At 44.5% G+C, this 27,220-nt stretch overlaps 1 protein-coding gene across 12 annotated transcripts in view; it reads left to right on the top strand.

Annotated features, from left to right (window-relative positions):
• KCNJ16 (potassium inwardly rectifying channel subfamily J member 16) overlaps positions 1–23,028 on the top strand; it is a 30,613-nt gene extending 7,585 nt beyond the window's left edge. For 5 of the 12 annotated variants that reach the window (XM_071816393.1, XM_071816387.1, XM_071816389.1 and 2 more), the window contains 3 exons: positions 1,453–1,605; positions 3,556–3,659; positions 19,092–23,028. In XM_071816393.1, the coding sequence (XP_071672494.1) occupies positions 19,168–20,457 (1,290 nt within the window). In that variant the 5' untranslated portion in view covers positions 1,453–1,605; positions 3,556–3,659; positions 19,092–19,167 and the 3' untranslated portion in view covers positions 20,458–23,028. Of the gene's footprint in view, positions 1–1,452; positions 1,606–3,508; positions 3,660–12,308; positions 12,454–19,091 lie in introns of all 12 variants that reach the window. The other 7 variants (XM_065852487.2, XM_071816394.1, XM_071816396.1 and 4 more) reach the window with 5 other exon arrangements.
• The last annotated feature ends 4,192 nt before the right edge of the window (positions 23,029–27,220 follow it).

The following is a 27,220-nucleotide window of genomic DNA, read 5'->3' as shown; positions in this document are numbered from 1 at the left end:
GTAAGAGAAACCATGGAGGAAAGGAAAGGAAATGACATTAACCTTTTCCATCTGATAAATAAGGGCTCTATTCAGCTGCAATAATCCACATCCTCCCCTGGAGATCCAGTTAATGTAATACCTAAGGGCTCAGTTCATTTAAAATTATTTCCACACTGCCCAGCTGATTTCTTGGTGAATTATTTAGTCCCCAGACTGAAATATTCTCCCACAGCACATGTAAAAGGGCTGGAGCCCTTCTGTAGCTCCCAACAGCCTGAATGTCCGATCAGAGGTGCCAGAGGGTCCGTGACATCCATGTGCTTTATCTGTGCCCTCTAAGTTAACAGGAACCTTTGCACTGATTTTTCATGGGACCACCAATCCGTAAGCGCTGCAGATATCACACCTTGTCCCCCTTGCTGCTCTTCCTTGTGGGAGGCTTCTCACCTCCCTATCAAACTTTAAGCACCTGCAGTTTATAGGTGATAAAAACAGAGTTTGAACTTTGAATGGGTGGAAATTTAGAGCAACAGACTCAGGCGATTCGAAAAAGGCAGCCTGGATTATGAATGTTGTTGCTGGGGCTTGGGGTAATCAGTGTAGATCAGTGACTGCTGCAAGGTTGCTCGAGTGAGCCACACTCCCGAAGGCTAAAAACGGGAACTGAAATGCAGGTTTTTCTTCCCTTTCCCCCTTTGCAATACAGAGATGGCTCCAGTGTGATGGCCCAGCTGCCCCTGCCCAAGGAAGCTGCAAAGACAGGGACTGTTTGTGTACGTCAAGACAGATGTTTTGAAGGCAGGACAGGGGAGCAAGGCACACAGAATCCACCTGCAAATCAGTGGGAAACAGTCGTCTAACTTCAGTAGCAATATGTGAAAATCCCAGATCTATTACATTAGTTGTATTGATCCATAGTCAGTTGAAAGCCATGGGTGTCTCATCATTGGCATTTTGCATTAAATTCCTACATTATGACACAGGTTCCTTCTTTTTTTTTTTTTTAAAGGGAGTGTAACTAGTTGAGTGTAATAAACCAAGGTTGTATGCAATTTTCCAACGTTTCTGATGCTGTAATAAGCTGCGCTTTGATGGTTCATTAATAGACTGCTGCTAGTTAAACAGGAAAAACAAGAAATCTGACCTCACTGTAGTACTTAATTGAAGTGCATTTACTGACCGATTTTAAGCTGTTGTAGCAAGTTTGTTTGCTAAGGCCTGTGGGCCAGACCTTGGCTGTGTGGCCCCTTAGCTCCTGGGGTGGACAATGACGAGCCACACAAGGCTGTGGCACATTTCAGGCTTGGATCAGGGGTTTGGGCTGGCTCTGAGCTGGAGGCTGGTACATCCCCCCTTGGTGCTGCTCAGCTTCCCTCCTCCTCCAGGAGCCCTTGTGGGGTCCATATGCCAGAGGGCAAGCAGGAGTGTTGGACCAGGCATCTTTTAGTTCTTTGCTCTTTGGTGTTGCAGGTAAAAGTGTTCAGAAAAGAGAATAAACCCCTTTGAACCTGCCCTGCCTCCTGAAGGATTCTGCATGTTGCAAATCTTTGGAAAGATCTGGATCTCCAACCTCGTAACGCTGAGGAGGGAGGACTGAGAAGACTGTTATATATCAGTGCCAAGGCAAGTTATGGCTGCATCTCTCTGCTAGTAAATCTACCTTTGATACCGCGATGCTGAGACTGGCACGCACTTAAGGCTAATACATTCTTATCCCCATCCCATCTGTATTAGAAATTAAGGCAGAAACATGAAGACCGTTACCACGCTATAACCTTAAGAACAGTTTCTCACTTCATAGCAGCACTCAGCAGGCACTGGTGCGTTCAGCCATGATTCATTAGCGCTGAACTTTGGTGCTGGCCTTGGCCGGTTTTGTCTGGATTCAGTTAAAGTTAACTTGTTCCACTGGCAGGAAGGATTGCTGAGCGGTTGTGTTATCTCTCTGGAAATCTTAAGTAGGGAGCTGAACACGATTGAGAACAGTTGCCTGATAGAGGAGACAGAAAATGCATTCTGCAGGAGACGGGAGGGATGGAAGTCGGTCCTGGACCAGACGGACACGGCCCTCCCTGGCGGAGGAGAAACCCAAGAAGCTGAGCTAGTGAGAGGTGGAACTAGACATTACTGTATATGATTTCAAACTGAATTTGTGTGATGCCCCTTGAATTCACTTCTAATCTAAGTCACCATAGCGTTAAACTAAATCAGCTGCTTTTTTTGCAAAAGTTTTGGCACGCTCAGGGCTTTGCGGAGCTGTTGCTATCGACATTCTGAATACCGTAACGCCAGCCGTAGTGACGCAGGTAGATGAAGTCTCTGAAACTTCATTGTTATAAACCAGCTGCAAATCTGACCCAGAGGAGATACGGATTCTATTCAAGGAGTCTGCAATGCAAATTTATGCAGATGACTGTCATTAGTCTACTGTATGTTTGCTTGAACAGCGGGGTAGGGAAGAGACAGCTACTCTGTAGAGAATAGGCCATAGAAATTGCAGATTTGTGCCCAAACTGCCATCTTAGGAAAAGTATTAGAGCACAAAAGATGCTTGCCTCTCAATTCTTTTGATAGATTGCAGAAAAGTAGGAGTGTAAAGGCTGTTTCATCACCAGCCACCACCCCCTTGGCTCCCCTCTCGTGGCATTTATTAACAAATATTTCTGCCCGCGAGTCCCCAGAGCAAAGCTCTGTGGCCAGGTATGCACAGAGCCAGGAGCAGGCAGGGTTCTTCTGTCACAGCCCTAATCTGAGGACCATATTGATACACTCAGGGTAAGATCACTGCCTGCGTCTTGCGTGTCACTTTGTAGTAGCAGGAGTTCCCAGGAATGCACTTGTCTGGGTGAGCCAGGACACCTGGGTAAGCCTGTGCAAGCACAACTGATAGCATTGCTCTGTACTGCATGCACGTCTTTTTACACTGATCTCATTTTTGTGGCCTGCTAAAGATCTCTCCCAGCTCTCTGGGATTACTATCACATTTCAGGTGACAGTGACAGCAGGTGAGCTGGTTTCTATGCAACCGAGGCAGAGGATGGAGTAGAACAGGAGGTGAAAATAACCTGCTTTCTGCTGCGAGTACCGGCGGGTTAGCAGCAGCAGAGGCTTCTGGGAGAAAAATGAGGACTTCGGACATCTACCGGTGGCTTTTATTATACATGGTGGTGGTGGGATGCAGGATAAAATGCAGGGCCCAAAGATACCTGTGCAGCATGCAAAAATCCCTTTCCACTTTTACAAAAATCCTCTTGTCAAGGCTGCCTTACAGGGGCTGTAGTTGTTGGATCAGTTATCAGAGAAATGCTAAGGGTTTGGGGTCAAATTAGTTTCTGCTGTAAATCCTCTGCTTGCTTCATACTTACTGCAAAGTAAACCTTGAGCCTCCTTGACGAAAAAAAAAGGGGGGGGGAACTGCTGGGCTCCCAAATGTAGCATATTTCTCATCAGTTCTAATGCGCTGAAAGGATGGGATTTTCTGTGAACTTTTCCCAAACAGTCTTGCATTTTTTTTTCTCTTTGAGAGGGGGTGGAGTTGTGCCTAAAAAAACAAACCCAACCTGTCGTTCTCAGCTCTGCCAACCTGTCAGTCCAGCCATGCAAGAGAGGGAGAGAGGCAGAGGAAAAGAAAGGAGGGAGTGAAGCAGAGGCTCTTTCAGATCTCAGCAGACATTAAGGTAAAGCCCATTTCTCATTTCCTTAATTACGCCTGCCTCTCTGTGTGTACATGTAAACAGAAATTCTGTTACCTTAGAGAGTTTTAAACCAACTAAACAACCTGTATGGGAATAAACCGTGTATCTTGTTCAACTGGAAGTGTGTTTTGCATGTAAACTGGCAGCTCGTTAGTTGTTGTTTGGAAACACAGCTTCTCTCTGAAATTCAGGAGGAGAGTTTGTGTTCATTTCAATATTAAGAAGAGGCAGAGCTTCAGTGCTTGTATGAATACATGTTTGGGGAAGGATATTAAGCTGTGTCTTTCAGGGCTGAAGCCAGCCTCTAATTACTGAAGATCAGGGTAAGAACTTGTTAGAGGAGGGAAATTCCTCCAAAGCTGCCTGTTGCAGGGTCTTACACCTTCTTGAGCTTTTGGGATGAGCCACTGGTGGAGACAGGATATGAGACCAGACAGACCGTGGGTCTGATCCAGTTTGGCAGTTCCTCCATTCCTGTCTGTCCATTGCTGGTGGGGTTTATTCCACTTGTCGTTACCAGAGGAGGAACAAAGGTAAGGTGCAGCACAACTGCCCGCATGAATTCTTGAGTGAGGAGGGCAGAGCAGCAGAGACACTTTCAGCTCATACCAGAGGAAATTGAAGGTTACAGACTGTGAGAAATGTTGGCAGAAATGAGGGTGAGTCAGAAGAATCATTCTGCCCCAGAACGTGCCTTGTGAGTCTGGTCTGGGCAACCAGTTTGTTGAAACGATTATAGTAGAGGGAGCCTAGTAGTGAAGGCCTGAAATACAAGAAAGGACACGATTTTGTTACATGTGAATATCTGTGCGTGAGGACCTGTGTGAATGTGTACTTGTGCACAAACACGTGTAAGGAGTCTGCAGAGAGAGTCTGACCCCTCGTATGCCATGGAAATCCACAAACAAAGGTAAGAAAGGAAGAATTATGTTAATCCACCTTAGAGGTCCCCCTATTTCTGTATTTTTGGATCCATTTTAAACTGTCCTGAAAACTCTCTGATGTCTTTCCAAGTAGGTTGAGGCTCTAGGAAGGTCACGTAGAAGGTAAACAGGTAGACAGGATTTCCCTGCTGTACATTTAGGGTTTTCACGCCTCCTGCCAAGATGTGCCTGCTGGAGATAACCTGTCTAGTAATACTAACCTGACAGAACAAGTTGGAAGGTGGCAGCGAAAGACAACACAGTCGTCACGTTGCTCAGTGCATGGGTTGCAGTGCCCTTCCCAGGGGTTTGGTTACACACACACTGGCCACTGCGTCTTCCTTGTTGTTAAGCTTCCTCAAATACTTGCACCCGTGCTATAGTTTCGGATGGAAGCAGCGGCCACAGCAGAGCTGTGAGCCCGGGAAGAAGACAGAGGTGATCCAGGGTAGAGAGGGCTGGTCTGGGAGGTCGTCTGTCCATACGACCGTTCCTATAAAAAAGCTTGAATTACATCACTTTCCTTTCTTCTGGTAGCGTGGTCTCCTGGGAGCACTGAGCTGGTGTTTCTTATTACCCCTGACTCATTCCCCGTGGGGATGCTGATGCAGAGTGAGACTATAAGCTTTTAATACACAAGAGAAATGATTTTCTAGAGAGTGTTTTTTATATTATTATTATAAGCTTTCCTGCCAGAACCAGAATGGAGAGGGAAGTGCTCTTTCAAGTGACCATGGGAGCTGGAGAAGAGGAAGTAAATGCTTCAGTTTTGATGGGGATAAACATTCCTACTGCTAGTTACAGTAACACAAATTAGTCACTGAAAGAAGGAAAGGAAGACAATTCTTAAGCTTTCATGATCTACAAAGACTTCACTAACTAACCTCAGCACTTCTACATCTTCTTGCCTTTTCTTTACCTGATTTGAAGCAATGCAAAGAAGTCGTTGGGCATCTACATGACGCATTCTGTAATGCTGATGGGCATTTCTGAAATGGGGGCAAACATTGTGGTGCACTTGTTTCATTGCTGCTTTTGAAAAGGTGTGACTGTCCTGATTGGTTCTCCTAAGTCAGCCAAGCTCCCGGGAGATCAGACAATTGATCTATGTGTTGTCAAACACCAGATTACGGTACATGTTGATAAATGGTTCAGCACTGCTGAGCAAATGTCACTTGATCAATGAAAGTTAACCAGCTGTAAACTCGCTAAATTCAGGCAATGTCCAGGCAATCCATATTTTAGACTGGCTTCATTAATGTAGCTGTAACAACTCCACACCGCAACAGGAGGGAAGAAATGTCAGAAATACAAGTGAAGTTCTCAAGATTTCTGTATCTGTCATTCTGGAGTCAGAAAAAGCAGGGACCGATGTATTAGTGATTTGTTTTCTAAAGGAACTAAGAAATAAGCTTTTGCAAAGGAAGTGTTACCAGACAAAAAGGTTGAAATCTGAGAAATCCTTCTGCCAAGAGGGTCTTGGAAATATCCATTGGAAAAGGAAGTTTCTGCCTTTCAACAGGACACTGCTCATTCACCTCTCTCATTGTTCTCTGATGTGAATAAGAGGCTCTAGACTGGCTGATGCCTTGTCCTTCTTTCTTTCTGTGATTAGTTACCTTTCTTGCCTGATACTCTATTCTCACCATGAGCTTTTGGTGAGAATGTTTGGTAACACAACATCCATTTCCAGTAGCCTATTGTGCAATTAAAATGCTACAGGAGAAATACAAAGAAGCCAAACAACCAACACCAACCTCAGGTTTCTTCTCTGTTTGCTTTTTGAATTGGGATGAGAGCTTGATTTGACTCTTCATCTTTTCATCTGGTGTTGTAGAAGCAGGTTAGTTGTCCATCCTGCCTGGCAGGCAGCAATGCTGTAACCCAAGAAGCCGTCGTGCCGCTTTTCACAAGGAACCGTTCATTTTTTGGAGTTTGCACTCAGATAGTAGCACTGCTTCCTCCTTTTAGAGCAGTTAAGTTTGTGTTTTGAGAGTGCAGACAGGGAGGAATATGCGTCAGCTCCTCAAATGTTATTTGTGGTGACACGCTGGATCGCAGAACTGGAAGAGTGGGGAGTGTTTCAGCCCTTTGCTTCCTGTGGAAAGATTCAGCTGAGGAAGCATTGAATTTTTGGTTTCTCTCTGCTGTCAACATGGCAGAGGGTGGTAGGTCAATACCAGCCTGAGAAGTTCTAAGAATTGACATTTGATACAAATCCACAGTCCTAGAAGCAAACTGAATAGAGGCAATTTCAATGGACACCCATTTTTTCGGATGAGTTTTCCTGCACCCCAAAGGAAAATCCCACACTAGGTGGTGTGAAATGTAGACTCAGCTGGGTAAGAATAAAACTAGCTGGAAATTTTCCATGTATAAGAACTAAGGGCATCTCCATTCCCAAGGCAACTTCGAACACAAAGGATCGCCAGGTCTTTTTAAAATGTTCTCTTTCAAACCATTTTCGATTGGGACCCAATTCTGTGGACATCAAGGTGAGGGCATTGACTCTGTGTTGCAGGACCAGCATCATCAGTTGTTTCTTTGCAAAGTTGCATCCCAGCAGGGATCAGACCCAAAGAAACTTCACTGGCCTGATTTCTGACATGGCCAGGTGGCCCAATTTGCTGTCCAAGAGATGCTGATCCCAAGCAGCTATGGGAGAACAAGCACATTTTCTAACTGGCATTCTCCCACTCCAAGATAGCTCAAATGAAGACAAATCTGAGCCACGGAGATATTCATTTAATACATATAAAAGCAGATGCCATAAAACACAGCCTACTTTCCACCAGAAATCTCTGTAGGGAAATTAAAAATGTGTATTTCCACTCACAAGCCTTAACCAGCTGTTTGACTGCTAATGAAAATCCTTTTAGTTTTCCACAACTAAGTAAGAACTCTTTCCAGGAGTGGCCTGTGGTGAGATTCCTACTGTACTCTCGCTTGTGATAAACTAAAGATATTAATTTCTTCATTGCATTTTGTCACCACAGCGAGCTGTTCCCCAAAGAAGCGAGGCAATCGATGCCTCATGCAAAAAACCCTCAAACAACTTCTCTTAAGTTTCTGTTATTCGGGTCTCAGGAAGACTTGATCTAGACTTTTTCAATGGGAATAAACAATTAGTGCTTCGCTTTATCTATGTGAGTCTGTTAAGCCGAGTTAAACGATTGGTGCAGCAGAGTTTTGGGTTGAGGTGCAGTTTCCCTGGTAACAATCAAGAGTGAAATCAGAACCTTTTGAACCGCCAGTGGAATGCGGTTCTACTTGGATGACAATAGGTCACAGCATTTTAATGGGTAAAAACGTAATCCAGTACAATAAGATTTATTGCCGCTATGTCATCAGATTGACACTATTCCTGCAAATTCTTTAGCTTGTGACAGACTTCAATTGAAAGCTGTTTAGTGGAAAAACTTGTAAAATGCCATTAATCATTTTGTTTTCCAAATCAACCAAAGAGTCTGTGTGTCTCAGGGGGTTAGAAAGAAAATCTTCCAAGCGAGTGAAATTCAACCTCTCTGCACAAAGCCCTAATGAAGGGCTGTTCTGGACACAATAAATGGTTCTAAGAACTAAAGGTTCATTTCTGCAGGGTGCTGAGTGCTCTGGTCCAAGTCTATTGGAGAACTTCCGCACTTGCTTAATTTTACACTAACAAAATAGTTTCCAGTGATTTCTAGGACGGTTATTCATGCTCTTAAACCTGATTGTATTTGCTGACAGACAAGACCTCGCAGGATTAAGTCCTAAACCAACACTGCAAGAAAAGATTCCCTGTTCCGTATGGCAAGGGCATGGGGCAATATTTCATCCCTTCTGCTGACATTTTTCCAACTTCTGCAATAACAAGCCTTTTATTCTGAAAGATCCCGAAGTGCTGTCTAAGCTAATAAAACGCAGCCCCAGCTCGGAGCAACACCGCAAAAGGTCGGGACAGGAGAATGTGTCGCCTGCAGTTTGGAGGAGATGGCAGGTTAGGGTGCCCAAGTCTGCCCCAAAGCCAAAAGTGTAGGTGGCTTGGCATCCTTTGGGGTGGCTAAGGGACCTCTGTTACACACAGACCTCTAGAGCCATCTGTTTTGGTGACAAGATAGCAGAAATGACCCTTAATGTTCATTGTCCGTGGGTACCTCATTGAAACTTGTACCAGTTTTCCTTTTGAGTAGATGGATGTCATTACCATTCATTTCCCTTTAATATGAAAAGCAGATTCTCCTGGATTATGTGCCTGGTACCGCGCGTATCCTTTCATTGTTGATAGGAGGCTTTGACAACAATAAAACTTCAAGCTAGCAAGTTTTCCTCTCTTTGGAATGATTATGTAGTTATGAAGAACAATTGAGCCAGACAATGACACAACCTGTTTCTTGTCTTCCTCGATGGGAAATGGGCTTTGAGTTTTGTGAGGATGTTCATAAACAGCCAAGAGTGTGTAAGGCAAAGAATGACCTCAAAGCTGAGTTTTACACAGGAGAACAAAGGGATCTCAAGTCCTGATTTGAAAAACACCCGAAGACCAAACCAATGGCATAATATCATAATTATCAACACGCGTCATAATGTTGCTGGAACCTACTGGCCGCTTCTGCCTTTAAACACAAGTAAACACAAGCTCCTCTCCTAATTGCTCTGCAGCTGTCAAGCTTCGTCAAGGCTGTTTGTGCTGGCAGTAGCTGGAGATAACTTCATCTACCGAGCATTCATGTGGACTGGAGATGCATCCTTGCTTCTTTCCGCGGGATGTTTTGTGACATTATTGTTTTCACATTGCTTTCCCTTTGTTACAGTACTTCTGGCTCCCTTCCAGAACCTTTTCGGTTACTTTTTAGCCTCCTTAAGCTGGACTTTCTCTCCTGAGCGTAATCAACATTGCAGTTGCTCCCGGCCTAGGACACCCTTGCTCTTTCTGTGGGAAACACCACTTGGTGTTTTTCACAGGCTTCATTCCCAGAAGATCTTTTTGGGATGAAGTGAATACAGCTTAGCACTATACAGAATGTTCCCGAGGAAGAATGCCACCGATCCAAGCTCATGTGATCCGGAGCTTGTCAGGCCTTGAGAGCGATTTGAGGTTTAATTAATCACCTACGAATTTGGGTGACTTCTGAGTGACTCTGGCTTTGTGGCAAGAGAAAGCGATGCTTTTACGAAAACAGGAGTAAAAATGTCCCAGGGAAAATACAGGATGAAATATCTCCCACTTAGGCTGGGTTTATCACTTTGGAACTTAATTTTTTTGGCCAATCACTTATCTAATTCAGAGTGGATTGGGTGACAATGAAAGTAAGAGCAGTTCTATTCAGGCACACTGCTGCCTCTGATGACAGCACCCCTGGAAAGGTGATGTCTGCTAAACAAGAGAGACACTTATTTCCCAGGTCCACAGCACCTATGAAGAAAAAGAGCAAAGCTATTTCTCCAAACAATCTTTGGGAATTGCTTTGGCAATAAAATCAACTCCACTGTAGTTCAGACATCTCTTTGAGTGAGTGTTGACATCTGTAACACAGCAGATTTTTATTTGATGTGTTTTTGTTAACATCGTCCTGATAAGATCTGCTCGCTTGTTCGCAGTGTTTGCCTTTGAGAAGTGAAACAGGGAGGGCTCAGCTGACTGAGCAGCTTCATGACAAACGTCTTGAAATGAGCCGAACCTCCCAAAAGTGGCTCATTCGGGCAAGAGGTTCTGCTGAGGGAAAATCTCCAACGCAAAGATCAGCCGTGGAGGCACTGAAAAGGATGTATTGACTTACCCTGAGACAACTGAGGGATCTGCTGATTGAATAAACTCATTCCGATGGCATCGAGAAACCAGTTTGTCACATTCCTGCAGTGATTCACTGTAAAGCCTTCAACAAATATTTTACCTCTCTGCCTCCAGTCTCAGGAAGATTTTGAAGCAGGCTTATGTTCATTCTTATTGTGTGCTTATAGTTAAGCATATGCACGGATGCTTTTCTTAAATTTGAACTCAATGATGGGGGAGAAGAGATGAACTTTAAGAGGATATTCTGCTTTTTTTCATATTTCTTAGAATACTAATCGCTGTGTCCAGAGCTCACTCAGGTGGTCAGGAATAAGCTGTGAGACAGTTGCAAGAGACTGAAAAAGAGGTTATGCAACCCACACACTGAGGTAAAAATAAAACTCCTAAATGTATGGTCCAAACACACACACGATTTTCCAGTTCCACGTTATTTTAATTATCTGACTTGCAAAACACCAACATACTGTAAGTTAGACCGCTGGGCTTGGGAAGAGAACGACAGCTGAAAACAAGAGTGGCCAACATCATGCTGTGCGTAAGTCCTGCAAAAACAACCGCAGCGTTTCAGAGTAACCTGCCTTTCCAGAGCAGCCGCGGCCGTGCCCAGGCTCACGAGGATCCCCGCGCAGAGGTTTAGCAAGGTTGGAAGTCATCTCTGAAAGAAGCAGCCCATTCCCAAATTTCCTGTAGGCTCCGGTGGAGTTAAGTAGCAATATGGAAAGTCAGCATTCTGCCAAAGTCTCTGAACCGAAGCAAATGAAGATTTTTTAAAGCCCGTGTTCCTTAGAAAGTATTGCTGTGATTCCAGCAAGCCCAGCCAGCTCTGAAGAGCGGGGATGGATCCTGCCCGTGCTGATACTGAGAAACCCAACAGCTCCATCTGATCCAAACCCAGAAATCAAAGACAAGCCCTTCGCTGACTTCAGTAGGGTTTGGATTAGGCCTCTGATCTCTGAAACCATTTAATAGATTTCACAGGCTTTTAAAAAGATGTGACATGTATAGCCCAACAGATATGGCAGCGTGTTTTGGTTTGGATGAAAACCTGAAACTGGAGATGCCCTGGAGGACTGGGGGCCTTGGCTGAGCAGCTCATGGCATGGAGGCTACATGGGATCCTCCACCAGACCTGAGAGAAAGTCATGTTTAGGCATATCAGATGCATCTATATTCACAAATAAGAGCCATACAAAGCTGCTCAGAAGAGCAAGTAGTTGTTCTTGACCTTATTAATGGTTGATAAATGGACCTGTTGAAGCACAGGATTTGATGGCCTGGTTTCTTTCACTGTGTGTGTTGATGTCAGTCACAGAAAATTCTGGTGCTTTTCCTAAAACGAAAAAGCATCGATACATTGTTTGATCCTTTGCTAATACTTATCTCAAACTTTTTGATTTGGGAATCAGCCTGGAAAACCTGAGACAGCAAGTTTTTTGAGGTATTTCCTAAAAGGCTAGGACATAGTGGATGTGATTCATTTTATGTATTTACATGTTTCATTTTGTTTGTTTGTTTTTTCCTTCTCCCTTTCATTTCTTCAAGAATGCAGTGGAAAATGATATTTTCACTGTTAGACCCTAGTTTAGTTTTGAAAAATGTAAAGTCTTTGGTGACTGAATTGGCATTTGAGATATTTTAGTAAGTGGACTGCGACAGCTTCTGGGTATTGTGGAATTCCTGCTGAGGTCAGTAGCCCAAAGTTGAGATCGGCAGAAACTTGTAAGTGTTCCCGTTTGACCTTGGAAATTAATAACTGGTGTCAAGCTACATCTTAGGAAACTTTCTGCTGGGGTAGAGGAAAAATAAAGGAAAATCAGAGATGCTCAGGCTTCCTGCTCACATCTTACTTGTCTCATCTGTTGAACAGAGCTCACTCACGCTGTTCACTTGGGGTTCTGTTTTATTCTGTTTTGTTCCCTATATGAAATACAATAGCGAGGCGTCGGATCCAAACTCCACTGACACCAGCACAGGGCGTTCCATTGTCGCAGCCGCAGCCTTTGGAGCTGGCAGGATTCAGACTTGCACAGGCAATGGAAGGCGGTCCCTGATCGTCACATAACCCTTTGGGGAAAGCCACGTAAGTTTTCCTTCTCTGAGCTGTTTTGCAACGTGTGCACACCCAGGGAGCCACAGGACCGGGGAGCACTGAGGTACATGGGACAGCAGGAGCCCCCAAAAGTACAGCCCTCTATCTCCTCACCTTTCTTATTCTACTGACATACTGGAATAAAGAGCACAAGTGGGAAGACAGTCACTCCACATTGTTATGTCGCAGTGCCTTTCCCTGGATATTTGGTTTACAGGGTACTCCAGAAAACAGGAAAAAAAGGAGTACGCGTTCTGCCTCAGGAAGCAGAACTGCACAGCGTGACGTAAAGGAAACGGCTCCCGAGACTGGAAGAACCCTTTTAGAACATCAGCTCTTGCCCACCCACAAAATCTTACATTTTTAATAATCTGTTGTGTTTTGAGAAGAGATATAACAGCACTGAATTGCGGCAAAAACATAGCCGAGGGTGTTGGCTCTGTTAAACAAAAGTGGTCAGCATTATCTAATCTGATTCTATCATTGTTCATGACCTGCCACTTACCTATTGTTTAATACATTATTATATTACATCATGTCTATTAAGAGCTGCAACAAACTGTTCTACTGTTCCCTGCCAACCAGATCTGGTGGAATAGTTCCTTGAAGAATTTTTCTGTGCCTCCGTAGGCTGAATGTAACCCCTAAGGTTCAATGTGGGGAGAAATCCCGCTGCGCACATCCATCTGCAGAACTATTGACATGAACCTGCGCTGAGCGTCGCTGCAGCCGTCAGTGTGTCAGGGGAGGAGGAAACGATAATTAGCGCTAACACTTGCGTTCGATTGCCTCACAGCTAACTTGTGTTTAAACCCGGGGGATTCCACCTGCTGAAGTGCAGAATAGGTTGGCTACTGGTTTCCAAAGGAGAAGACTGGTTATAAAATACAGCTGTTCTGTGTCTGTGTGTCTGGTAGATTTTCAGGTGTAGGATGTGCACCAGATATACCATTTTTAAGAATTGAGGCTACAGGGGAGCAGAGGCAGAGACTCTTTAGTCCTACCAGCTCAATACCAAAATGCAAAGGGCTCAGAGCTGATGGGCAGAGAAGGGGAAGGAGGAATTTTCCAGCAAGAGGAGAAGACAGTGGCCGTGGTTGGATCCAGAAGCTCCATCCAGGTGTGGGCCGTGCTGGACACACACCAGGCTCACCTGGCTGGCTCAGGTGTTTCTATGGTCATTCTGTCCCCTGGGACAGCAGCTGCTGAGAGACGAGGGTTAAAAAGAGGAGGAGAGTCCTGAGAGTCAACAGTTGGAGGTTTCGCCCGTGCCAAATTGTCTGAGACAAAGAATGGCAGGGAGGCCCGACATCAGGAGTTTCAAGTTGCCAGCACTTTCCATTTCTCATGGTATTTCAGTGTTTCCACTGCTTGTTCCTGGCTAAAACCAAGCAGTGCATACAGTGCAAATAAATTAAAATAGACGTTTGCAGCTTTGTACAGATTTGGGAAGCTGCTCGGAGTGGTGAGCAGGGGCCTGGGTCACTTTAAACCTGTCCTGTGGCTCTGAAATGGGGAACCAGCCTTGAGCAAGGAGCAATTTGAGAGTCTGTCGTCTCAAACTTAAGGGGCCAAACTGATTTCCTTTTTTTTGATTTTGTTTTAAGGAGATCTGGTTTCACTTAGGTGAATGAAATGTCAATATATCTGTTACTGTGAGTTGTTTCATAGATTACAGCACCATTGCATGACTCTAAGATGTGTGCATAAGTCTCCTTTTCCTCCGGCTCTGAGCTAAGCCTATTCAAAGTTTTATTTCTGTATTTGCAATCTTCTCTTTTGCTGCTGCAAGACCTGCACACACAGGGGGATGGAGAGGAAAGTGCTCCGTGCATGGTGACCCCTGCAGAACTGAGTCCCATTGCAGCCCTACCAACCTCTGCTGCTCTCCGACCTCTAAGCTGAAGTGATCTGAACAACCAAACTTTTCTTTTAAGGAGCAAGCTGATCCATTCAGAAGCTTTGCTCCGATGCCTTTAAAGATATTACTGTGCATGTAAGAAAGTTCTGTGACTGAAGTTCCTGACTGGGCTGTGTTAGGTCCCTTTGCAAAGAAGAATGAAAGGAAAGAAGGAAGGGAAGAAAGAAGGAAGAGTCTCAATGCTGTCCTATAATAGACTTAATTAGATTTTGTGGGTGGTGTTTGGTTTGGTTTTTTTTAAGGAACAAGTATTTGATTCAGTTCCAAAGCAGCTCAAAAGGTTCCTACTTGTCACATTTCTGGTCTCGGAGCTGAACGTCTTCCAGGGTTACACAACAATGACTAAAACTGGAAACCTTTCAGACCATTTCCAGAATGAAGCAGGAAACTGAGGTGATTGCTAAACCGAGGCTGGAGAAATCCACTTCCATGTGTGTGGGGTTAGGGTGAGAGTACCCAATTTCATGGGGAGCTTTCAAGTTGTTTTCTTTTTGATTTAATCTCAGAACAGAATTCTTCTGGAACCAAGATCTTCACATTGTTTTGCTTAATGTTTTACAAACAGGCTGTTGACTGAAGTTGTCACTGAACAAAAATTCACCCCTACTTGTTTACATAAGGGGAAAATGTAGTCATAAAATGGGTGTAGCAACAACTTGGTAGGTATTAGGTTAAGGTGCAATGTAGAGATTATCCTCATAAAACACCGAGCCCTACACTCAAAATACCAAGATTAAATTGACGATTACATTTAGTGAAACTCTTTAAAAGGCTGAACTCAGTGCTTAAGGCTCTTCAGTGTTGTTCTGGGCCAGCTGATGAAAATCAAGAGCTCAAGCTCCTCTCGTAGAGCCGCTCTATTCAAGAGGAACTAGGTGCAGGTGATAAATACGATAAAAAGCCCTGTTTCTGGTAGTGTTTGCTCTGTGGTAGCTCTTTGCTGGATGGAAGTGTTGGGTTTGTTCCTCTTCTGCCACTGCACTGCTTTATGACCCTTGAAATACAGGAATTTCCTTACCATATTTGACTGGGGGGACACTTTCAAAGGTATGAACACAGGTCTCTGGAGCAGTTCTGTGTCTCCCTGGGCATGTTTCATTATCCAGCACAGTAAGATCCTAGCCTTGGCTTACATAATTAACAATATACACTGATTTTCTGAACTCTGAGTCTGATACGTGTACGCTTCGAAAGAACTTCTGAACCCTCTCCGAAATCATTGAGATTTCTCTATTCCTGCCATCCTGCCTGGCTTCACTGCTCCGTTTTTAGCTCTGATAAGTTTTTATTTGGGGAGGGAAATAACATTTTTAAGAATGGTTAGCAAAAGTACTGCGAATTTCAGCACAGCTCCTCCTCTGAATGGTTTGCAAGAGGAGGCTCATGATGTGCACAGACTTGCCCAGAAAGAAAGGGGAAAAACCACAGAAAGTAAAAGCAAGACACAAAAGGGCGACAGTTTGTGTGCGAGTGTTAAGAGGAAGGTGAAAACACTTCTGGCAACATCTGAGAATCATTTGCAGCAACCAATTCGTAAGCTTTAGTGAGTAGAGAATGTTTTTAAATCCTCCCCCACCCCCTTTGTTAATCTTTACCAGGTAGCAGGACCTTTAATGTGATTCATATGGTTTTCTTAGGGGTGTGTGAAATATTTCCGTTTTGCAAAGGAAGGTGTTCGAAATGGCTCTAAGATTTGAGTTGGTAAGTGTGGCGGTAAGTCTGTGGCCTTCTCCCCTTTAAAATTTGGTCGTCATAACAGTCTTCAGAACGTTCTGCGTGCCTGAGCAGAGCGAGCGATGAACATCTGGCCTCACAGCCTCGCCGCCTCTCGCTGGGAATAGGAAAAGCACGTGCCTGCTTAAAAGTGTCCCCATGAAAGAAGTGCAGATTGTAATCCAGACTTACATAATTCCGAAACGTTGGCGGATGCTTTTTGAGACTTAAATGTTTTTCTGAGCGACATCAGACAATGTAAAAGAGTTATTAATTATGATGCATGATTGTTATTGCACTCGAGAGACTGGAAGAGGTAGCCTGGAAAAGCGCAGATTTGGCTTTACCTTCAAGCACGCCCCAAATACTGGGCAGCGTCTTGAGATGTTTTTGAGTGGCTGAGGAGGCTTTTTCCTAAGCCTTTCAAGCACATTTGGGATTTTAGGTCATCTGGGGCACGTCTCCGCTGTGCGATGCCAAATGGCTCGGAGCAATCCAATTTTCAACACGACGGAGAAAGATTAACGCAGATCCTGAGAGCAACGTATGTCTGTTAGCGTTCCCTGCACCGATTCTTTTTTACCCCGTCCAGCTTTAGGGCTAGATTATTCGGTTGTGGTTTAGAAAGCTCCGTGTCACGTTCCCTTTCTTATTACAGACAGACTTGGGATTGTTTGGCAAAATCCAATCTAGCATCTTACTACATGGCTTCATCTATACCAGTCAGGGCATCTGTGAGCATATAAATGTTACTACAATCTGTACTTAGGAGAGACCCTGAGTAGAGTCAGAGTTCTCGCGCAGGATCCGTCGCAGTCGCAGTTGTGTCGGGCTACCGGAAAATCAGGGCTTTGCATGTGTGACAGTCCAGGATTCTTCCCAGCGCCAGCAAAATCCCAAGGTGGTGCCAGCAAAACACCGTTTTTGAAATATGATGATTTGCTGATGGCAAGAGCAGAGAGTGGAATCAACTCAGTAGCCTTTGATTCATGAACTGTTTAGTCCCTTGTAGAGTCCCAGGATGTCTGTGAGTGTTTTCACAGAGCTCTAGTTTGAATCAGTCAATAAGGAAAGCAGTATAAGCTTAAATATGTTTTTTATTTAAGATTATATTGGCTTCTGATTACAATTTGCTTCATTTTCACACCTCACATTATGAGGTTCTTAAAAAAAAATAATAACTCAACAGTTTCCAGTTTTTGTTTGTTGTTGAATATGACTTATAAAATGTGAAGTCAAAAGTCTTCAATAGACTGGGCTACACTGTTTGTTTAAAGCTATGAGTAAAGCAAGTCATATGAATGTTTCCAAAGACCGTATTCCAAGAAGTATTTTTGGAAACATTAATGTTGTGTTTTTTAATGAAGGCCACATTCTGAGGCTACGACACCATATGTCACATCCATTTCTGTACCGAATTAAAAAAAAAAAAAAGAAAAAAGAAATGGAAACTATGTTTGGCTTTTAAGTGTTTTTGGAATAGTGTCTGTGCATGCTTGTCATTGTTCCTTGGATGGGAGCAGAGCTCTCGCTCTGTTAATCTAGTCCATCCAATATATATTGCGCTCTGTGGGCCTGACCGTGAAGTGTGTGCAGTCACTTAAACTCAGGTGAAGTGAATGAAGAGCTGGGGAAAAAAAGCTACCACTTTTTTTCCTTAAGACTCATTTTCCATGAATCTGTTGGCTTCATTGTGAACCTACAGCTGAACTTCTGTCCGCTGAAACCTGCCGAAAAATGAGAAAAGTAGTTGTCATTTCTCCACCGAAAGCTTAGAATTTTTGGAAGAATTATGACCGTTTTCCCTCCAAAATATTGGCTTTTTTCCTTTAGAAATATCAGTTAGAAGCATGGCATTTGGCAAAAGTTTGTGACGGTTCTCGCTGCGTCCCCTGTCCCTTCCGACTCGTTGGATTTGGTGTGGAAGCGGTTGGGATGTGGCAGAAGGAGCTGGAGACCTGCAGGAAAAAGCATTTGCCTTTTCCAGTGCCGTGTCCTACCAGTAATTCATGAGCATCCTGTAACCGATTACTTCAGCTGAGTCTTTCCTTTTTTATTGGATTCCAGTTGATGAGGTCTCAGTTTCTACCATAAGTTCTTGTTATTAGTCGCTGAACGTATAGCCTGGCGCTCCGGGAGCTCATCTGGATGCAATCTGCGCAGACATCCGAATTCACAGCGCTTCCTAAATTTGTGTCATCCACAAATTTTATTAACATACTGCATGTTTGTTTCAAACTCATTAATAAAAGTTTAAATACTTTCTGGCAGCTGGATTTTTTTGGGGGGGTGTTGTTTTAAGGAGTGATTTGTGAGGCTTTCCAGGACCTCAGAGAGGTTTCTTTTTCACTTGAAATGTAAATACCTACAAATTGAACAAATATGTCTCTGTAGCACTAGCCCGGTAAAGTTCAATTCCACAACCAGGTTTTTCTGGGCAATAGTCAAACACAAATAATGATGAATGGTTGTGTGGTTGATCCATTTTCTGGTTAAAACACATTAGCACTGAACTTGCCTGCCCATGCTACTGAAGCTTATGTCTAAATGAGGGTGTTTTCCTAGACATTACTTCTAGTGGAGGAAAACAAACAAACACGCAGCAAACAAATCATTCAATACCTCAAATATTTAGCTAACTTTAAGAGGGTTCGTGCCATTCGTCTGACCCTTCATGAGAGCTCATTTGAGTGCTACTTCACCAAAATATTAGAGAGATACTTACAGAGGGGTCACCACAAAGCCTTTTGATTTCTGGTTTCATCTACATACCAAATTTTAGGATTGATATGGACATTTCTAACTGGTTGAATTTCTAGCTGCCTCGTATTTCCAGGCCTCAGTTTTTGGGCTGTGTTGTGTAATGAATGTCAGAGTTTGTTCTCCTGGGAAAATTGCTCATGACGGCCACAGAGTGGATGGATTTGGATTTGGTGTTACACAGTTCTGGCATAGGAAATTAAAGCAAAAATAAACTTTTTCTTTTATTTCATAGATTTCCAATGAACAAAGAAAACAAGTAGCCCCTGGGAGCGCCAGTGTGTTCTGTAAAGTGCTACCACGAGGCAGGTATGAGAAAGACGACTGAACACGGTGGTTGCTATAGGCCCGTAAACACCCGGGGAAATAAGCTCAGTTACCGAGGCACTTGTAAAGAAAGCTCTGAAATGGGGATGAAAAGACCGCAGAAGCGATTTCTCCACAAGGATGGCAGCTGCAACGTGTACTTCAAACACATCTTTGGGGAATGGGAGAGCTACGTGGTGGACATTTTTACCACGCTGGTGGACATCAAGTGGCGCCATATGTTTGTGATATTCTCCTTGTCCTATGTTCTTTCGTGGTTGTTCTTTGGACTAGTCTTCTGGCTGATAGCAATGCAACACGGAGATTTACTCAATGAGGAAGAAATAACCCCCTGTGTTGCAAATGTCCATAGCTTCACAGGAGCTTTCCTGTTCTCCCTGGAAACCCAAACGACCATCGGTTATGGTTATCGCTGTGTCACAGAAGAGTGCTCTGTCGCAATCCTCATGGTTATCCTACAGTCGGTATTAAGCTGCATTATTGACACTTTCATAATCGGAGCAGCCTTGGCCAAAATGGCCACGGCTCGAAAAAGAGCTCAAACCATTCGTTTCAGCTATTACGCTGTAGTCGGCTTAAGGGATGATAAATTCTGCTTGATGTGGCGTATTGGTGATTTCCGACCAAACCACATGGTCGAGGGCTCTGTCCGAGCTCAGCTCCTGCGCTACAGGGAGGACAAGGACGGGAGAATGACCATGGAATACAAGGACTTGAAGCTGCTAAATGACCAGATTATCCTTGTTACACCAGTGACAGTCGTACATGAAATTGATAGCGAGAGCCCCTTGTATGGTCTAGACCGGAAAGCTCTGGCCAAGGACAACTTTGAAATCTTGGTCACATTTGTCTACACAGGTGATTCAACAGGAACTTCCCATCAGTCAAGAAGCTCGTATGTCCCCAGAGAGATTCTTTGGGGCCATAGGTTTAATGATGTGTTGCACGTAAAGAAAAAATACTATAAGGTGGATTGCTTACAGTTTGAAGAAACCACAGAAGTTTACGCCCCTCACTGCAGTGCCATGCAACTGGATCGGAAGGAGCAAGAGTGGAGCCGAATCGGGAAAACACGGGAAAAAGAAACAGAGACATCAACACTGGAGATCAAGACATTTAATACTAACCAAAAGTCATTTAGTGCGGTTGCTCTCATCACCAGTTGTAAAGATCCAGAAGACCCAGTGACAGCTGTCGATCAGCCTTCTGAAGAAGTTTCTTATCAGAAAGCGGCTGTGACCTTGAGTAGGCTGTCACTAGAGTCCCAAATCTAGCTTTTTACTGCAATTAATATCGCTTCCAACAAATTCTCCCAGCGCAGCTTTTAGAATGTAAACTATGAACTCATATGCACAAGTATTTATCTGATAAACCTCGCTGACAGCGTGTACGGGGTAATACAGCGCTGAGCTGCTACAAGGAGCTTCATTCTGCTTAGCGTGGGTATCAGTAACAGATAAACCCAGCGAAGGTTTGGTTGACTAGACAGCTACTGCACTTGAGCAAACTTATTGTAAACTATTCCCCTGCAGGGACCGATGTTGGACGTACCCAGAGACAGACAGAGATCTGGGCAGGGAACAAAACCAACGGAGTGTGCCCTCGAGGGCAGAGTTTTTCAGATTTATTTGGGAGGCCGGTTCCCAGTCCCTCCAGGAGGCTCCAAAACTCCTCCACCATCACAACAACCCGTTGTGCTTCGGTTCCGATTGCACCTCTCAGGGTGAAGTCCCCGTCCTAGGGACACATTGGTGGATCTATGGGGCTGTTCTTTGTAGGAGGGAGTGAAGTTCCAGTTCCAAATCAGGTTGAGCCTCAGAGATACGGTCACGTTTTTAGCGTGAGCTGTGCAATATTTTAAATCAAAATGTCTTTCATTTCAGAGTGTCAGCCTTGCGTTTCTCTAGAGTATAGTATGCCTCTTTAGAAAGGCAAAGATCAATTTGGAGACCAGTGTGATTTTGTCAAAATGTAATCTTTTTATTCATCTGAAATGACTGTGTAAAAATGATCCTTCACAGAGAAATTCGACATACTCAGCTGTCAGCTCAGTTTGGAAAAGAGGAAAATGTCCATGTTTTGAGGTTGTCTGTGACGTGGAAGTTCCATACTCTGCACATCTCTGTCATTATTCAATAAGCAATATCTCATCATGCTTTTTTTTTCCCCTGATGATTACAGTTCGTTTGCATTGTGTTTAATTATCATGCTAACATAAAAATAATTCTCTCTGAACTTGTGGTTGCCTTAAAAGGGATTTATCTCACCTGACCTCGGCCATCAGGCAATTGTGTGGTTACTGGAACTCTTCTCCTGTCCTCACAGGGGAGTTCATCCCGTCTTCCTCGGGCATTTTAGGGAGCTGAAGGCAATCGGATGTGTTTATCCTGGAAATGTTCATCCCTCTCCATTTATTGTTGAAGGAGATGACTGTTGTGGAAACGCTGGCTAACTTTAGGCTGCTAAAATTAGGCCTGACGAGTCATTCACATCATCCTGACTAATCAGAAGTTTTTATGAGCTCATCACATTTAATGAAGAAAAATCACATGCTGAATCTTTTTCTTTTTTTCCTGAAATATACTCCATATTGTAGTAGTGCTGCATTATGTCAATGTATCTTGCTTTTCTCTTTTGCTCGCACTTATCTTTGGATATACGTGATCCCTTTAGGTAAAATGAAGCATATTAACAAGTCTGGGAGGAGGTGGCTATTCCAAAGCTCATTAATTAGCTTATTTTATATCCTGAATCATCAGCAGCATCCATCTAGAACTGCAGAAGAAAACATCTTATTGTATCCTGGAAGTGAACACTGGCAGACATTGTAGAAATAGTCTAAAAAATGGGAAGGATTGTAGGAAAATGTGTAAGGGTCTCAGTACTTATGTGGTGTTGGAAAAATGGTATAAAATAGAATATAACCTTCAAGACACGTGAAGTAATCCTTCCACACTCCTCTGCCTTTGGGAGGTCTTGTCTGGGTTGCTTTATTTGATGTTGGGCGCTGCACTTTGGGGAAGACATGGAGCAATTTGAAAATCTGGAGATCTAGAAAACACATCAACGAGGAAGGAGGGAAATAAGGTGTTTCAGTGCAGAGAAGGGTAAGGAAACAAAGCAACGGTTCTCAAATGGAAGAACTGCCATTCAAGAGAGACGGACAATCTGTTGCCTGTATCTGATGGGCAGGACAGGAAAACATGGCCACTAAGTGCTTACACACGTGGGTGTATTTGCTTAATTACTTAGGTAAAGCTACTCAGAGAGATGAGATACTACTGCGATGCGTAATCAGAATCTCCAGGGTATCTTCAAAAGGTGCCTATTTCAGGTGTTGTTTGTAAAAGAAGTTCCCCTTGTGAAGCTCGGCTGCCTTTCCCCTCCCACCCGTGTGCTGCGTGAGCCTCCCGCGCTCATGGAAATTCTTTCCTTGAAATGATTTTCCTGTAAGCGAAAGTACCAGGAGTCTGATTGAGCGTTTTGTCATATGCTTCTTGGTATAGATAGAGATAAATACGTGAGCATGTATAGTAATGTATGCTTTGGCATATAAGTCAACCACTAACTGATGAGGGTCAGGAAGAAACTTCTCTCCTGGGCATGTTAATTCATAACAGGCTACTCTACAATTTCTTCTACTTTTATCTGCAGCATCTGATACCAGCCAGTGCTGGAGCCAGGATACTGGTTGAACCACTGCTCTCAACCAGTCTGCCTTTTTCTGGGTTTCTCTGTTTGATATTTTAATTTCATTTATCACAGTATACAAACTATGTACGGTAAAGCATGCATCGCATTTTTATGAAGAAAGACACAGAAATAAAGAACATGCCTCTACCACACACCTTGTGAGAGCACATTGGACTTTTCTTCCCTTCAGCTGCAGTTTTAAGCTTCCATATCTTTTGCACTAAGAGGTCATGGAAAGATTTATAAGGTGTAGAGTGGTCTTTTGACTTTAAGATATACCAAATCACAAGCAAACCCACGAAGTTATAAATACGTTCTGTGGAAGCTTCTTAGCATGAGCTCTGTTTGTTTGGAGGAATGAGCCAAGCAAAGCCCCGCTCAAACGCCCCATGCTTCTGTCCAAGCATTGGGAGCTTGGGACTCACCCTGCGACCTCCTCGCCCCACGAAGGGTCTTTGGTGGGACCAGGTGGCTGTGACAGGGGTGGACCGAGGTGCAGAAGGGTTGCACAGCCACACAAAATGCGCAGGCTCCTTCCAAAACTATCGTTTAGGTGAGGCCTAACTGTGCTCTTGGTAGAGCCCGTTCTTGCATCTTTGCCTAGGAGAGGACTTGGGAAAGACTCTTGCAGGACCCTGGTGTGCAGCAGCTTTGGGTAAGTAAAAGGAAGGCTCTACCTCACCCGTCTGCTCTTTCTAGATGAGGATATTATTGTTTTTTTAAATTCATCATTGCAGAGCTGAGCAATGCAAAAGCAAACAGGACTACCTGAAACCCAAGAAAAGTAATAACACCTGCATCCTCGCAGCAGAAACTCAGCCCTAACCCTTGAGCCGTGCCTAACGACTGCATCAAGTGCCCACCAGTCCAAAGCGAGTGTCTGGCTGCAGCCTGGGCTGTTCAGTGAGTTGGGAGCTGAAGCGAAACACAAGAACCCTCCTGATCTCCCAGGAATTTGCACATGGGCGCGGGGGCTTCAGAGGGCCAGGGCATGGGGCTGACCATCAGCAGCCTCTTCCCAACCGCCAAGATGCCGCGATGGGTATTTTGGAGCTGGAAGCTGCTCACCCTGTTCCCCTCTTTTCCACGAAATTTGCCAGACGAAGCACAATTTTATTAATAACAACAAAGAGAAAATACAAACCACTTTGCGTTGGACTCCTGCATCGTGATTATAGCTGCATCTCGGTTATTTTCTCTTGGAAAGCAGTGCTATTGTTCTGGGTCAGGACTAGTCTATGTCAAAGGGAATATAATAAGAGATTATTATATCATTTATTTTTCCAGATTTTTCTTACCACTGTTCATTAAGGCTGCTGGCATTTCCCTCCCAATTACCATGTATCATTTAGTGCATATTTTCAGTGAAGCTGATTTTCAGATGTGGGCATGATATATCCCTTTGTTTATCCCTTGTTTCTGTGCTGCCCAACTCACCCGGAGCATTACGGTTACACAGTTAATTCAGGAGAGAACAGGTACCTCTCTGGGTATCAGGAGTGTTCGTATGGGAAGGAAAAATTGCTCTCAAGGTTTTTTTAGCTCTTATATCTTTGCTGGTTTTGAACTGGGAACCTGCAAACAGAAGGAGTTGGTGGGCCCAAGAGGCCCATTTCAGGAAGCATCTGACAACAAATTCGCTTCCAAGCAGACGAGAGGAAGCGTGAGAGAAATGAAACAGCAATGAAACAAGGAGCAGTTACAGTTTTAGTTTGGGCTGAAAACTGTGGATTGCTTAAAATCACAACACAGGAGCTGCTTAAAATCAAAACACAGGAGCTGCTTCCAGAATGTGAAGCTTTTCTTGGGGTCAGTCCCCGTGGCTGAGGAGATGATGGAAGAATCAGGAAAACATCAGGCAAAAACGGTATGAAGTTGGATAATTCTGTTTCGGGCTCATGTTGCTCCCTAGAAAGCTTGGATTTTTTTTTGTGATATTAGAATCATAGAATCATTTTGGTTGGATGAGACCCTTCAAGTCATTGAGTCCAACCGTAACCTGACTCTACCACTAAATCGTGTCCCTAAGAGCCTCATCTGTGTGTTTTATAAACCCCTCCAGGGATGGTGACTCCACCACTGCCCTGGGCAGTCTGTTCCAGTGCTTTATAACCCTTTCTGTGACAAAATGTTTCCTAATATCCAACCTGACACAACCTGAGGCTGTTTCCTTATGTCATATCACTTGCTATTGGGAAGAGACCAACACCCCCCATGCTACAACCTCTTTGCAGGCGGTTGCAGAGAGCGAGAAGCTCTCCCCTTAGCCTCCTTTTCTCCAGGCTCTATTGCCACCCATCAGATGTTTCCTTCATGCTCCGCAACACAAAGTTACGTGGAACCATCAGAAACGCCCCAAAACTTGCACCCCCCCCCCCACCCCCGCACCGGGTCACCGGCCGCGCCGCCGCGGGCCCTTGGGCGCCACCTGGCGGCCGCCGGCGGAGCAGCCGCGCCGCCCCCCCGGCCCTTCCCCGTCTGTCCCAGCCTGGCTCCCCCGCTCCCCCCGGGCTCTGAGCGCCTGCCCGGGGGCACCGCGTTGGGAGAAAAGCGCCGTCAATGGCAGCGAACACCTGCGCTGAGCCCCCGGCTCTGTTTCCCTATTGCACTGAGGATCACCGTGATTTAGGATTTGTCCCCAGCGATGCGTCCCCCCGGCCGTTTTTAAAAGCCCTGTAGAACGGTGGTGTCATAACCACAGCATAAGCAGGGAACCTGTTGTCAGCAAATTCCCCGACCATCCCAGGCAAATTTGGGACCAGAAGCTGCGGCTTCCTATCCCTGCCTTCTCAGGCTCAGCAGAATAAATCAGACTCAGAAAGTAAAAGATTTTGGTTTAAAAGTTGACCCGACATGTGCTCGGTCCAGCTGATTTATTCTATATCATTCCTCTTTATATATAGAAGCAAAAGCTGAGAGGTTGCTGGATTTGCCAGCTTAGGTATATATAGCCAGTCAAAACTGGCCACACTCCACTAGGAACTTTTCAAATAGGGCAATGATCTATTTGTGGCCAAAGATACTGACTTCAAGAGGTATCAGTGACAAGAAGCAAAAAGCTGCTTGTTTGTTTGGACCAGGGAACGTGTGTGCGTGTAGAAAGGCAATACTAACGTTTATTATGTAAAACTACACACAGAAGGGCTCCAAAATAGAAATGCCTTAATAATTATCTCACATTCAGTGCCATGTCCACTTTCTGAGCGCGCATTTTCCATTGAACAGCTTCGTGCGTTCTCTCACGCATGGGAGTAGCTCCAATTAAACATCTGCTGAACCATCTATATCATCATCCTTCTTCACATCCTTTCTTCGGGCTCTCGGTGGTGTGGAGGAAGCTCCACAAGTGTCAGGCAGCTGCTCCGCTCCCACTACTGGGCATCGTGTGTTTGTTCCTCGCGTTTCCCCATCTTTGATCACAGGGTGTCTCTCCGACTCGCCTGACAGGGGAGGGACTATTTTGGGACTGATATTAGTTCAGCAGGATTCCTGCTTGGTCCAGGTGCCAAAAGGAGCTGATGACCTATATGTGACTGTTGTACAAAACAGCAGTCGAGGAGACAGTCCCAAAGCTTCCCCAAAATCACCGCTCCCCACTGTGTCTATAGTGGGTGTCTCTAGCACACTTTCCTGGTGGAAACACCTTTTCCGTGGCATAAACTTTCAAATTTTGAGTGACAAATGTTTAATTGTGATAGGAGTGCCCTAAATAAGGCACAAAAAGAGGAATTAAGCATGAATGGGCAGGTCTGGTTGGAGATCTCCATGTGGAAAGCAAATCGACCCAAGGGGAACCTGCCTTGCCCACCCAGGTCAGGGGCCTTACTCACGGTGAGTAAATGTGACCCCACCAATTTCAATGGGACAGTTTCCAGAGTGACCTGCCGTAGGATGTGAGTCGGGACACAAAATTCACTGAGTACTTTATTGCGGTTCTTGGAATTACTCACTGTATATACCGATTAAAACCTCTTCGCATCAGTGATCGCTTTTTCTATAGGCAAAAAAAATCCACCTTTCTTTTGTCCCTTGTTTCGTTTGAGAGGGTTCAGAGCTGGCAGTCGCTCTTTTTGAGAGGGCACATAGCACTTTGCCTCGCTGTTTCTTCTTTCTCTTTCCTCCCATTTTCTCCTTCTTTTTGGGGAAGCAGCAGGTCACGTTGTCAAATGCAGCTCTCCACACTCCGTCTTTACACCACACACCATCAGCCACGAGCTGCTTCCCAACACCCTCCAGCAAACCCACGGCTGGTAGTACAGCAGAGCAAAATCCACAGGCGTCCCTCGATATCCTCTGTCCCAAGGATGTGCAGGGATGATTTGAAACCCTCAGATGGGCACTAAC

This window comes from Patagioenas fasciata, chromosome 18 (genome assembly GCF_037038585.1).
Source record: "Patagioenas fasciata isolate bPatFas1 chromosome 18, bPatFas1.hap1, whole genome shotgun sequence".
NCBI classification, from domain to species: domain Eukaryota; kingdom Metazoa; phylum Chordata; class Aves; order Columbiformes; family Columbidae; genus Patagioenas; species Patagioenas fasciata.
This window is presented reverse-complemented; position numbering and strand designations above follow the sequence as displayed.